Source organism: Tachyglossus aculeatus, chromosome 7 (genome assembly GCF_015852505.1).
Source record: "Tachyglossus aculeatus isolate mTacAcu1 chromosome 7, mTacAcu1.pri, whole genome shotgun sequence".
Taxonomy (NCBI): Eukaryota; Metazoa; Chordata; class Mammalia; order Monotremata; family Tachyglossidae; genus Tachyglossus; species Tachyglossus aculeatus.
The window spans coordinates 2,875,752-2,889,354 of record NC_052072.1 but is presented as its reverse complement, the minus strand read 5'-3'; the positions used below and the strand labels follow the sequence as shown (position 1 = coordinate 2,889,354).

The window sequence follows — 13,603 nt, the reverse complement described above, 5'->3', positions numbered from 1 at the left end:
AAAAGGGGGAGACAGAGAACAAAACCAAACATACTAACAAAATAAAGTAAATAGAATAGATAGGCACAAGCAAAATAAATAAATAAATAAATAAATAGAGTAATAAGTCTGTACAAACATCAGCATCATCATCAATCGTATTTATTGAGCGCTTACTGTGTGCAGAGCACTGGACTAAGCGCTTGGGAAGTACAAATTGGCAACAAATAGAGACAGTCCCTACCCAACAGCGGGCTCACAGTCTAGAAGGGGGAGACAGAGAACAAAACCAAACAGACTAACAAAATATAGTAAATAGAATAGATAGGTACAAGTAAAATAAATAAATAAATAAATAGAGTAATACATCTGTACAAACATCATCATCACCATCAATCATATTTACTGAGCGCTTACTGTGTGCAGAGCACTGGACTAAGCGCTTGGGAAGTACAAATTGGCAACATATAGAGACATTCCCTACCCAACAGCGGGCTCACAGTCTAAGGGCCTGCTGTGTGACCCTGGGCAAGTCGCTTAACGTCTCTGAGAATCAGTTTCCTCATCCCGAAAATAGGGATTGAAGACCTGTTCTCCCCCCTAATTTAAAAAAGCCGTCATCCCCGGGGTGGGGGGGGGGGGGCCGTGGTGCTGTCCTGAGCACCTAAGGGGCGGGACGGGGTGAGGGGTCTCACAGTCGCCGTCCTCCTCCTCCTCTCCGGCAGGATAATGGTGATGGAGAACGTGAACCGGCCGCAGCTGTGGAACATCTTCAACCAGGTGACCATGCACTCGCAGGACGTCCGTCACCATCGCTTCTGCCTCCGCCTGATGCTCAAACACCCCGACAACCATGCCCTCTGCGTCCTCAACGGCCACAACGCCTTCGTGTCCGGAAGCTTCAAGCACGCGCTCGGTCAGCCCCGCGCCCGGAACCGTATTCCTAATCATAATCTTAATAAGAATGCAAGAATCATAATCATAATAATTCATTCCATCGTATTTATTGAGCACTTACTGTGTGCAGAGCACTGGACTAATACTGATAATTCATTCATTCCATCGTATTTATTGAGCACTTACTGTGCGCAGAGCACTGGACTGATAATGATAATTCATTCATTCCATCGTATTTATTGAACACTTACTGTGTGCAGAGCACTGGACTGATAACGATAATTCATTCATTCCATCGTATTTATTGAACACTTACTGTGTGCAGAGCACTGGACTGATAACGATAATTCATTCATTCCATCGTATTTATTGAGCACTTACTGTGTGCAGAGCACTGGACTTATAATAATAATAATTCATTCATTCCATCGTATTTATTGAGCACTTACTGTGTGCAGAGCACTGGACTAATAATGATAATTCATTCCATCGTATTTATTGAGCACTTACTGTGTTCAGAGCACTGGACTGATAACGATAATTCATTCATTCCATCGTATTTATTGAGCACTTACTGTGCGCAGAGCACTGGACTGATAATAATTCATTCATTCCATCGTATTTATTGAGCACTTACTGTGTGCAGAGCACTGGACTAATAATAATAATAATTCATTCATTCCATCGTATTTATTGAGCACTTACTGTGTGCAGAGCACTGGACTGATAATGATAATTCATTCACTCCATCGTATTTATTGAGCACTTACTGTGTGCAGAGCACTGGACTGATAATTATATAATTCATTCATTCCATCGTATTTATTGAGCACTGCAAAGCACTGGGCTAAGCTCTGACAAGTGGCAGAGCCGGGATTCGAACCCACAACCTCGGACTCCCAAGCCCGGGCTCTTCTCACCAAGCCACGCTGCTTCTTCGGGCCATCTGTCCGGAGGCACGAGGCCGCCTGACCCCGGGGGGCGTCCACAGTAATATTAAGCACTTAGTCCAGTGCTCTGCACACAGTAAGCGCTCAATAAATACGACTGAATGAATGAATATGTCACCAGCTTGTCCTTCCCAAGCGCCTAGTCCAGTGCTCTGCACACAGTAAGCGCTCAATAAATACGGTTGACTCAATAACGGCAATGACGGAACTTACTAAGCGCTTCCTATGTGCCAGGCACTGTTCTAAGCGCCGGGGGGGATACAAGGTGATCAGGTTGTCCCCCGGGGAGCTCACGGTCTCCATCCCCATTTTCCAGATGAGGGAACTGAGGCCCAGAGAAGATGTAATGAGTAAAAATTCCGTGTTGTGAAGCGGATGAATTTATCCATCGCTCCGACTCACTTTGACCCACCACTTTGAGCAGCAGCGCGGCTCGGTGGAAAGAGCCCGGGCTTTGGAGTCAGAGGTCATGGGTTCGAATTCCAGTGCTCTGCACATAGTAAGCGCTCAATAAATACGATTAATTGATTGATTGATTATTACTATTATTATTATTATTATTATAAAATGGGGATGAAGACTGTGAGCCCCCCGTGGGACAACCTGATCACCTTGTATCTCCCCAGTGCTTAGAACAGTGCTTGGCACATAGTAAGCGCTTAATAAATGCCATTATTATTATTATTATTATTAAATGGGGATGAAGACTGTGAGCCCCACGTGGGACAACTTGATCACCTTGTAGCCCCCCAGCGCTTAGAACAGTGCTTGGCACATGGTAAGCGCTTAATAAATGCCATTATTATTATTATTATTATTATTATTATTATTATTATTACTAAATAGGGATGAAGACTGTGAGCCCCACGTGGGACAACCTTCATTTCCTTGCATCCCCCCAGCACTTAGAACAGTGCTTGGCACATAGTAAGTGCTTAATAAATGCCATTATTATTATTATTATTATTATAAAATGGGGATGGAGACTGTGAGCCCCACGTGGGGCAACCTGATCACCATGTATCCCCCCAGTGCTGAGAACAGTGCTTGACACATAGTAAGTGCTTAATAAATGCCATCATTATTATTATTACTATTATTATTATCATTATAAAATGGGGATGAAGACTCTGAGCCCCATGTGGGACAACCTGATCACCTTGTATCTCCCCAGTGCTTAGAACAGTGCTTGGCACATAGTAAGCGCTTAATAAATGCCATTATTATTATTATTATTATTATTATTATTATATTATTATTATTAAATGGGAATGAAGACTGTGAGCCCCACGTGGGACAACTTGATCACCTTGTGTCCCCCCCAGTGCTTAGAACAGTGATTGGCACATAGTAAGCACTTAATAAATGCCGTTATTATTCTTATTATTAAATAGGGATGAAGACTGTGAGCCCCACGTGGGACAACCTTCATTTCCTTGTATCCCTCCAGCGCTTAGAACAGTGCTTGGCACATAGTAAGTGCTTAATAAATGCCACCATTATTATTATAATAAAATGGGGATGAAGAGTTTGAGCCCCCCGTGGGACAGCCTGATCACCCTGTCCCCCCCCCCAGCGCTTAGAACAGTGCTTTGCACATAGTAAGTGCTTAATAAATGCCATCGTTATTATTATAATAAAATGGGGATGAAGAGTTTGAGCCCCCCGTGGGACAACCTGATCACCCTGTCCCTCCCTCAGCGCTTAGAACAGTGCTTTGCACATAGTAAGTGCTTAATAAATGCTATTATTATTATTATTATTATTATTATTATTATTATTAAATGGGGATGAAGACTGTGAGCCTCCCATGGGACAACCTGATCACCTTGTATCCCCCCCAGCGCTTAGAACAGTGCTTGGCACATAGTAAGCGCTTAATAAATGTCATCATTATCATTATAAGATGGGGATGAAGACTGTGAGCCCCCCGTGGGACAACCTGATCACCTTGTATCCCCCGCCCCAGCGCTTAGAACAGTGCTTGGCACATAGTAAGCGCTTAACAAATGCCATCATCATTATTATTATTAAGAGCCCGGCCTTGGGCGTCTGAGGTCGTGGGTTCGAATCCCAGCCCCGCCGCTTGCCAGCTGGGTGACTTCGGGCAAGTCACTTCTCTGGGCCTCAGGTCCCTCCTCTGTCAAATGGGGATGAAGACAACCTGATCGCCTTGTACCCCCCCCCCCCCCCAACAGCGCTTAGAACATAGTAAGCGCTTAACAAATGCCATCCTTATTATTATAATTATCAAGAGGCTTATTATTATAATTATCAAGAGGCGGGGTCCGGGCCTCGGTCGCTCTGATGCATCGGGGAAAAAGATGTCAATGTAGCCATGGCCGCCTCTTCCCCCCGGGGAGGGTGACTGTTGGCCCAAGGCCCACGGGGGTCCGTGTCCTTCATCAATCAATCAATCAATCAATCAATCAATCATATTTATTGAGCACTTACTGTGGGCAGAGCACTGTACTAAGCGCTTGGGAAGTCCAAGTCGGCAACACATAGAGACGGTCCCTACCCAACAGCGGGCTCACAGTTCATTCATTCAATCGTGTTTGTTGAGTGCTTACTATGTGCAGAGCACTGTACTAAGCGCTTGGAAGAGGACAGCATAACAATTTTACTTGTACATATCTATTCTATTCATTCTGTATACACCTGTATATATGCTTGTACATATTTATTACTCTATTTATTTTACCTGTACATATCTATTCTATTTATTTTATTTTGTTAGGATGTTGGGTTTTGTTCTCAGTCTCCCCCTTTTATCATCATCATCATCATCAGTCGTATCTATTGAGCGCTTACTGTGTGCAGAGCACTGGACTAAGCGCTTGGGAAGTACAAATTGGCAACATCTAGAGACGGTCCCTACCCAACAGTGGGCTCACAGTCTAAAAGGGGAAGACAGAGAACAAAAACAAACATAACATACTAACAAAATTAAATAAATAGAATAGATAGGCACAAGTAAAATAAATAAATAAATAAATAGAGTAATAAATATGTACAAACATTGACTGTTTGTTTTAGACTGTGAGCCCACTGTTGGGTAGGGACCGTCTCTAGATGTTGCCAACTTGGACTTCCCAAGCGCTTAGTCCAGTGCTCTGCACACAGTAAGCGCTCAATAAATATGATTGATTGATTGATTTAATTTTGTCAATACATTTTGTTTTGTTGTCTGTCTCCCCCTTCTCGACTGTGAGCCCGCTGTTGGGTAGGGACCGTCTCTATATGCCACGCGCCGAGTCCAGTGCTCTGCGCACAGTAAGCGCTCAATAAATAATAATAATAATAATGGCATTTATTAAGCGCTTACTATGTGCAAAGCACCGTTCCAAGCGCTGGGGAGGTTACAGGGTGATCAGGTGGTCCCACAGGAGGCTCACGATCTTAATCCCCACTCTCCAGATGAGGGAACTGAGGCACAGAGAAGCGAAGTGACTTGCCCAACGTCACACAGCCGACAATGGGTGGAGCCGGTAAAGGCAGGAGAAAAAAAAAAGCTTTAATAATAATAATAATGATAATAATAATAATAATAATAATAATGGCGTTTATTAATAATAATGATGGCATTTATTAAGCGCTTACTATGTGCAAAGCACTGTTCTAAGCGCTGGGGAGGTTACAAGGTGATCAACGTGTCCCACGGGGGGCTCACAGTCTTCATCCCCATTTTACAGATGAGGTAACTGAAGCCCAGAGAAGTGAAGTCATCATCATCAATCGGATTTATTGAGCGCTTACTATGTGCAGAGCACTGTACTAAGCGCTTGGGAAGTACAAATTGGCAACACAAAGAGACAGTCCCTACCCAGCAGTGGGCTCGCAGTCTAAAAGGAGGAGACAGAGAACAAAACCAAACATACTAACAAAATAAAATAAATAGAATAGATATGTACAAATAAATTAAATAAATAAATAGAGTAAAAAAATATGTACAAACATATATACAGGTGCTGTGGGGAAGGGAGGGAGGTAAGATGGGGGGATGGAGAGGGGGACGAGGGGGTGAAGTGACTTGCCCAAAGTCACCCAGCTGACAATTGGCGGAGCCGGGGTTTGAACCCAAGACCTCTGACTCCAAAGCCCGGGCTCTTTCCACTGAGCCACGCTGCTTCTCTAAATGATGCCATTTATTAAGCGCTTACTATGTGCAGCGCACTGTTCTAAGCGCTGGGGAGGTTACAAGGTGATCAACTTGTCCCACGGGGGGGCTCCCAGTCTTCATCCCCATTTTCCAGATGAGGTAACTGAGGCCCAGAGAAGTGAAGTCACACAGCTGACAATCAATCAGTCAATCAATCAATCGTATTTATTGAGTGCTTACTATGTGCAGAGCACTGTACTAAGCGCTTGGGAAGTACAAATTGGCAGCACATAGAGACAGTCCCTACCCAACAGTGGGCTCACAGTCTAAAAGACAAGTTGACAAGTGGCGGAGCCGGGATTTGAACCCACGGCCTCTGACTCCAAAGGCCGGGCTCTTTCCACTGAGCCAGGCTGCTTTAGGCTTTAAATGGACAATTTGAATTCTACGTGAATAACGTTTTTAAGAAACTTAGTAGAAGAGGGAACAAAGCAGCATATTGGACGAGCGGACCCATTTCCCCTTCCCGCCGCAGGCCAGTACGTGCAGGCCTTCCGCGCCCACCCCGGCGACCCGCTCTACAGCCTGTGCATCGGCCTGACCTTCGTTCACATGGCGTCCCAGAAGTACGTCCTGAAGAGGCACGCGCTCATCGTGCAGGTGACCGCCGCGGCCCCAATCCTCCCGGACGGACAATCAATCCATCAATCGTATTTATTGAGCGCTTACTGTGTGCAGAGCACTGGACTGAGCGCTGGGGAAGTCCAAGTTGGCCACATCAAGAGGCAGTCCCTACCCGACAGCGGGCTCACAGTCTAGAAGAAGCGCTTAGTCCGGTGCTCTGCACATAGTAAGCGCTTACCAAATACCATCAGTATTATTATTCATTCATTCATTCACTCAATCGTATTTATTATTCATTCATTCAGTCAGTCATATTTGTTGTGCTCTGGGGAAGTCCAAGTTGGCCACATCTAGAGGCGGTCCCTACCCGACGGCGGGCTCACAGTCTAGAAGAAGCGCTTAGTCCGGTGCTCTGCACATAGTAAGCGCTTACCAAATACCATCATTATTATTATTCATTCATTCGTTCACTCAATTGTATTTATTATTCATTCAGTCAGTCAGTCATATTTGTTGTGCGCTGGGGAAGTCCAAGTTGGCCACATCTAGAGGCGGTCCCTACCCGACGGCGGGCTCACAGTCTAGAAGAAGCGCTTAGTCCAGTGCTCTGCACATAGTAAGCGCTTACCAAATACCATCATTATTATTATTCATTCATTCGTTCACTCAATTGTATTTATTATTCATTCAGTCAGTCAGTCATATTTGTTGTGCGCTGGGGAAGTCCAAGTTGGCCACATCTAGAGGCGGTCCCTACCCGACAGCGGGCTCACAGTCTAGAAGAAGCGCTTAGTCCAGTGCTCTGCACATAGTAAGCGCTTACCAAATACCATCATTATTATTATTCATTCATTCGTTCACTCAGTTGTATTTATTATTCATTCATTCAGTCAGTCATATTTGTTGTGCTCTGGGGAAGTCCAAGTTGGCCACATCTAGAGGCGGTCCTTACCCGACGGCGGGCTCACAGGCTAGAAGAAGCGCTTAGTCCGGTGCTCTGCACATAGTAAGCGCTTACCAAATACCATCAGTATTATTATTCATTCATTCATTCACTCAATCGTATTTATTATTCATTCATTCAGTCAGTCATATTTGTTGTGCGCTGGGGAAGTCCAAGTTGGCCACATCTAGAGGCGGTCCCTACCCGACGGCGGGCTCACAGTCTAGAAGAAGCGCTTAGTCCAGTGCTCTGCACATAGTAAGCGCTTACCAAATACCATCATTATTATTATTCACTCATTCATTCATTCAATCATATTTATTGAGCGCTGACTGTGTGCAGAGCACTGGACTAATTAAGCTCTTGGGAAGTCATTCATTCATTCATTAGTATTGAGCGCTTACTGTGTACAGAGCACTGGACTAAGCGCTGGGGAAGTCCAAGTTGGCCACATCTAGAGGCGGTCCCTACCCAACAGTGGGCTCACAGTCTAGAAGAAGCGCTTAGTCCAGTGCTCTGCACTCAGTAAGCGCTTACCAGATACCATCAGTATTATTATTCATTCATTCATTCACTCAGTCGTATTTATTATTCATTCATTCATTCAGTCAGTCGTATTTATTGAGCGCTTACCGAGTGCAGAGCACTGGACTAAGCGCTTGGGAAGTCCAAGTTGGCAACGTATAGAGATGGTCCCTACCCAACAGTGGGCTCACAGTTGAGAAGAAGCGCTTAGTCCAGTGCTCTGCACATAGTAAGCGCTTACCAAATATCATCATTATTATTATTCATTCACTCAATCGTATTTACTGAGCACTGACTGTGTGCAGAGCACTGGACTAAGCGCTTGGGAAGTCCAAGTTGGCAACATCGAGAGACGGTCCCTACCCAAAAGTGGGCTCACAGTTGAGAAGAAGCGCTTAGTCCAGTGCTCTGCACATAGTAAGCGCTTACCAGATACCATCATTATTATTACTCACTCATTCACTCAATCGTATTTCTTGAGCGCTGACTGTGTGCAGAGCACTGGACTAAGCTCTTGGGAAGTCATTCATTCACTCATTCATTCGTATTTATTGAGCGCTGACTGTGCGCAGAGCACTGGACTAAGCTCTTGGGAAGTCATTCATTCATTCGTATTTATTGAGTGCTTACCGAGTGCAGAGCACTGGACTGAGCGCTTGGGAAGTCCATGTTGGCCACATCTAGAGGCGGTCCCTACCCGACAGCGGGCTCACAGTCTAGAAGAAGCGCTTAGTCCAGTGCTGTGCACATAGTAAGCGCTTACCAAATACCGTCATTATTATTATCATTCATTCATTCATTCAGTCGTATTTGTTGAGCGCTGACTGTGTGCAGAGCACTGGACTAACTAAGCTCTTGGGAAGTCATTCATTCATTCATTCGTATTGAGCGCTTACTGTGTACAGAGCACTGGACTAAGCGCTTGGGAAGTCCAAGTTGGCGACATAGAGAGACGGTCCCTACCCGACAGCGGGCTCACAGTCTAGAAGAAGCGCTTAGTCCAGTGCTCTGCACATAGTAAGCGCTTACCAGATACCATCAGTATTATTATTCATTCATTCATTCACTCAATTGTATTTATTATTCATTCATTCATTCACTCAGTCGTATTTATTGAACGCTTACCGTGTGCAGAGCACTGACTAAGCGCTGGGGAAGTCCAAGTTGGCAACATCTAGAGGCGGTCCCTACCCAACAGTGGGCTCACAGTTGAGAAGAAGCGCTTAGTCCAGTGCTCTGCACATAGTAAGCGCTTACCAAATACCATCATTATTATTATTCATTCACTCAATCGTATTTAGTGAGCGCTGACTGTGTGCAGAGCACTGGACTAAGCGCTTGGGAAGTCCAAGTTAGCAACGTATAGAGGCGGTCCCTACCCGACAGCGGGCTCACAGTCTAGAAGAAGCGCTTAGTCCAGTGCTCTGCACATAGTAAGCGCTTACCAGTGCTCTGCACATAGTAAGCGCTTACCAAATACCATCATTATTATTATTCATCATCAATCGTATTTATTGAGCGCTTACTATGTGCAGAGCACTGTACTAAGCACTAATTACTAAGCACTGTAGTAAGCGCTTCACTCATTCATTCACTCAGTCGTATTTATTGAGTGCTGACTGTGTGCAGAGCACTGTACTAAGCGCTGGGGAAGTCCAAGTCGGCAACATCTAGAGACGGTCCCTACCTGACAGCGGGCTCACAGTCTAGAAGGGGGAGGCAGACAACAAAACAAAACATATTAACAGAATGAAATAAATAGAATAGATATGTACAAGTAAAATAAATCGATAAATAGAGTAATAAATCCGTACAAACATATATACATATATACAGGTGCTGTGGGGGAGGGAAGGACGTAAGGCGGGACAGACCTGATGCGGCCGAGAGACGTCAATAATAATAATAATATTCTAGACTGTGAGCCCACTGTTGGGTAGGGACTGTCTCTATATGTTGCCAACTTGTACTTCCCAAGCTCTTAGTCCAGTGCTCTGCACACTGTAAGCGCTCAATAAATACGACTGAGTGAATGAATGAGTGAATAATAATAATGATGGTATTTGGTAAGCGCTTACTATGTGCAGAGCACTGGACTAAGCGCTTCTTCTCAACTGTGAGCCCACTTTTGGGTAGGGACCGTCTCTAGATGTTGCCAACTTGTACTTCCCAAGCGCTTAGTCCAGTGCTCTGCACACGGTAAGTGCTCAATAAATTCGACTGAGTGAATGAATGAATGAATAATAATAGTGATGGTATTTGGTAAGCGCTTACTGTGTGCAGAGCACTGGACTAAGCGCTTCTTCTAGACTGTGAGCCCACTGTTGGGTAGGGACCGCCTCTAGATGTGGCCAACTTGGACTTCCCAAGTGCTTAGTCCAGTGCTCTGCACACAGTAAGCGCTCAATAAATACGACTGAGTGAATGAATGAGTGAATAATAATAATGATGGTATTTGGTAAGCACTTACTATGTGCAGAGCACTGGACTAAGAGCTTCTTCTAGACTGTGAGCACACTGTTGGGTAGGGACCGCCTCTATACGTTGCCAACTTGGACTTCCCAAGCGCTTAGTCCAGTGCTCTGTACACGGTAAGCGCTCAATAAATACGACTGAGTGAATGAATGAGTGAATAATAATAATGATGGTATTTGGTAAGCGCTTACTATGTGCAGAGCACTGGACTAAGCGCTTCTTCTAGATTGTGAGCCCACTGTTGGGTAGGGACCGCCTCTCTATGTTGCCAACTTGGACTTCCCAAGCGCTTAGTCCGGTGCCCTGCACACGGTAAGCACTCAATAAATACGATTGAGTGAATGAATGAATGAATAATAATAATGATGGTATTTGGTAAGCGCTTACTATGTGCAGAGCACTGGACTAAGCGCTTCTTCTAGACTGTGAGCCCGCTGTTGGGTGGGGACCGCCTCTATACGTTGCCAACTTGGACTTCCCAAGCGCTTAGTCCAGTGCTGTGCACACGGTAAGTGCTCAATAAACACGATTGAGTGAATGAATGAGTGAATAATAATAATATTGGTATTTGGTAAGCGCTTACTGTGTGCAGAGCACTGGACTAAGAGCTTCTTCTAGACTGTGAGCCCACTGTTGGGTAGGGACCGCCTCTATACGTTGCCAACTTGGACTTCCCAAGCGCTTAGTACAGTGCTCTGCACACAGTAAGCGCTCAATAAACACGATTGAGTGAATGAATGAGTGAATAATAATAATATTGGTATTTGGTAAGCGCTTACTGTGTGCAGAGCGCTGGACTAAGCGCTTCCTCTAGACTGTGAGCCCACTGTTGGGTGGGGACCGCCTCTATACGTTGCCAACTTGGACTTCCCAAGCGCTTAGTCCAGTGCTGTGCACACGGTAAGTGCTCAATAAATGCGATTGAGTGAATGAATGATGAATAATAATACTGATGGTATTTGGTAAGCGCTTACTATGTGCAGAGCACTGGACTAAGCGCTTCTTCTAGACTGTGAGCCCGCTGTTGGGTAGGGACCGCCTCTAGATGTGGCCAACTTGGACTTCCCAACCGCTTAGTCCAGTGCTCTGCACACAGTAAGCGCTCAATAAATGCGATTGAGTAAATGAATGAATGAATAATAATATTGACGGTATTTGGTAAGCGCTTACTATGTGCAGAGCACCGGACTAAGCGCTTGGGCAGCCCAAGTTGGCAACGTAGACGGTCCCGCCCCAACGACGGGCTCACAATCAGTCAATCGTATTTATTGAGCGCTCACTATGTGCAGAGCACTGTACTAAGCGCTTGGGAAGCCCAAATTGGCAACGTATAGAGACAGTCCCTACCCGACAGTGGGGTAAAAGACTGCTCACAGGCTGGAAGGACTCCATCGCTCGGGGTCCGGGAGCGGCGACGGCGCGGATCTCGCCGTCCCCTCCTCCGGGGGGGCCGCCGGGGTGGGGGTCCGATGTTGTGGACGCCCCCCGGCAGGGCTTCTCCTTCCTCCACCGCTACCTGAGCCTGCGCGGGCCCTGCCAGGAGGCCTTCTACAACCTGGGCCGCGCCCTGCACCAGCTGGGCCTGCAGCACGCCGCCGTCCATTACTACCGCAAGGCCCTCGACCTGCCGCCCCTCGTCGCTCAGGTAGGACCCCCCGCCCCCTGCCACGGGTGACGCTCAGTACAGAGGCCCGGGCCCGCCCTGACGCCGCCCCCCGGGGCGTCCCCTGTCCCCAACAGGGCATGGATCCCGACCAGCTGGACCTGCGTCGAGACGCGGCCTACAACCTGGCCCTCATCTACCACAGCAGCGGGAACGTGGGCATGGCCCGCCGGCTCCTCTGCACCTGGGGCTCCGTGTGATGGCCGCTGATGGCCGTCTATTAGACTGTGAGCCCACTGTTGGGTCGGGACCGACTCTAGATGGTTCCAAGTTGGACTTCCCAAGCGCTTAGTCCAGTGCTGTGCCCACGGTAAGCGCCCAATAAAGACGATTAAATGAATGACGGCCCACCTCGCAACGTCCGGGATCCTCCCAAGGCGGGCCGCCGTTGACCATGTATTAGACCGTGAGCCCACTGTTGGGTCGGGACCGACTCTAGATGTTGCCAAGTTGGACTTCCCAAGCGCTTAGCACAGTGCTCTGCCCACAGTAAGCGCCCAATAAAGATGATTGAATGAATGATGGTGGTTCCCGGCGGCCCTCTCCCGCCCCGCCGATCGTGCAACGTCCGGGATCCTCCCAAGGCAGGCAGCTGTTGACCACGTATTAGACTGTGAGCCCACTGTTGGGTCGGGACCGACTCTAGATGTTTCCAAGTTGGACTTCCCAAGCGCTTAGTCCAGTGCTGTGCCCACGGTAAGCGCCCAATAAAGACGATTAAATGAATGACGGCCCACCTCGCAACGTCCGGGATCCTCCCAAGGCGGGCCGCCGTTGACCATGATTAGACTGTGAGCCCACTGTTGGGTCGGGACCGTCTCTAGGTGTTGCCCACTTGTACTTCCCAAGCGCTTAGCACAGTGCTCTGCCCACAGTAAGCGCCCAATAAAGACGATTGAATGAATGACGGTGGCTCCCGGCGGCCCTCTCCCGCCCCGCCGATCGTGCAACGTCCAGGATCCTCCTATGGCAGGCAGCTGTTGACCATGTATTAGACTGTGAGCCCACTGTTGGGTCGGGACCGAGTCTATATGTTTCCAAGTTGGACTTCCCAAGCGCTTAGTCCAGTGCTGTGCCCACAGTAAGCGCCCAATAAAGACGATTGAATGAATGACGGTGGCTCCCGGCGGCCCTCTCCTGCCCCGCCGATCGCGCAACGTCCGGGATCCTCCCAAGGCGGGCCGCCGTTGACCATGATTAGACTGTGAGCCCACTGTTGGGTCGGGACCATCTCTAGATGTTGCCAACTTGGACTTCCCAAGCGCTTAGTACAGTGCTCTGCCCACAGTAAGCGCCCAATAAAGACGATTGAATGAATAACGGTGGTTCCCGGCGGCCCTCTCCCGCCCTGCCGATCGCGCAACGCCGGGATCCTCCCAAGGTGGGCCACCGTTGACCATGCACTAGACTGTGAGCCCACTGTTGGATTGGGACCGTCTCTAGAT

General features: G+C 47.3%; 1 protein-coding gene across 1 annotated transcript in view; it reads left to right on the top strand.

Moving 5' to 3' along the window:
* Nucleotides 1–13,344, top strand: part of GTF3C3 (general transcription factor IIIC subunit 3) — a 67,037-nt gene extending 53,693 nt beyond the window's left edge. The window contains exons 15-18 of the mRNA XM_038749144.1: nt 705–895; nt 6,464–6,588; nt 11,988–12,140; nt 12,236–13,344. Of these exons, the coding sequence (XP_038605072.1) occupies nt 705–895; nt 6,464–6,588; nt 11,988–12,140; nt 12,236–12,358 (592 nt within the window). The 3' untranslated portion in view covers nt 12,359–13,344. The remainder of the gene's footprint in view (nt 1–704; nt 896–6,463; nt 6,589–11,987; nt 12,141–12,235) is intronic.
* Nucleotides 13,345–13,603: the final 259 nt, after the last annotated feature.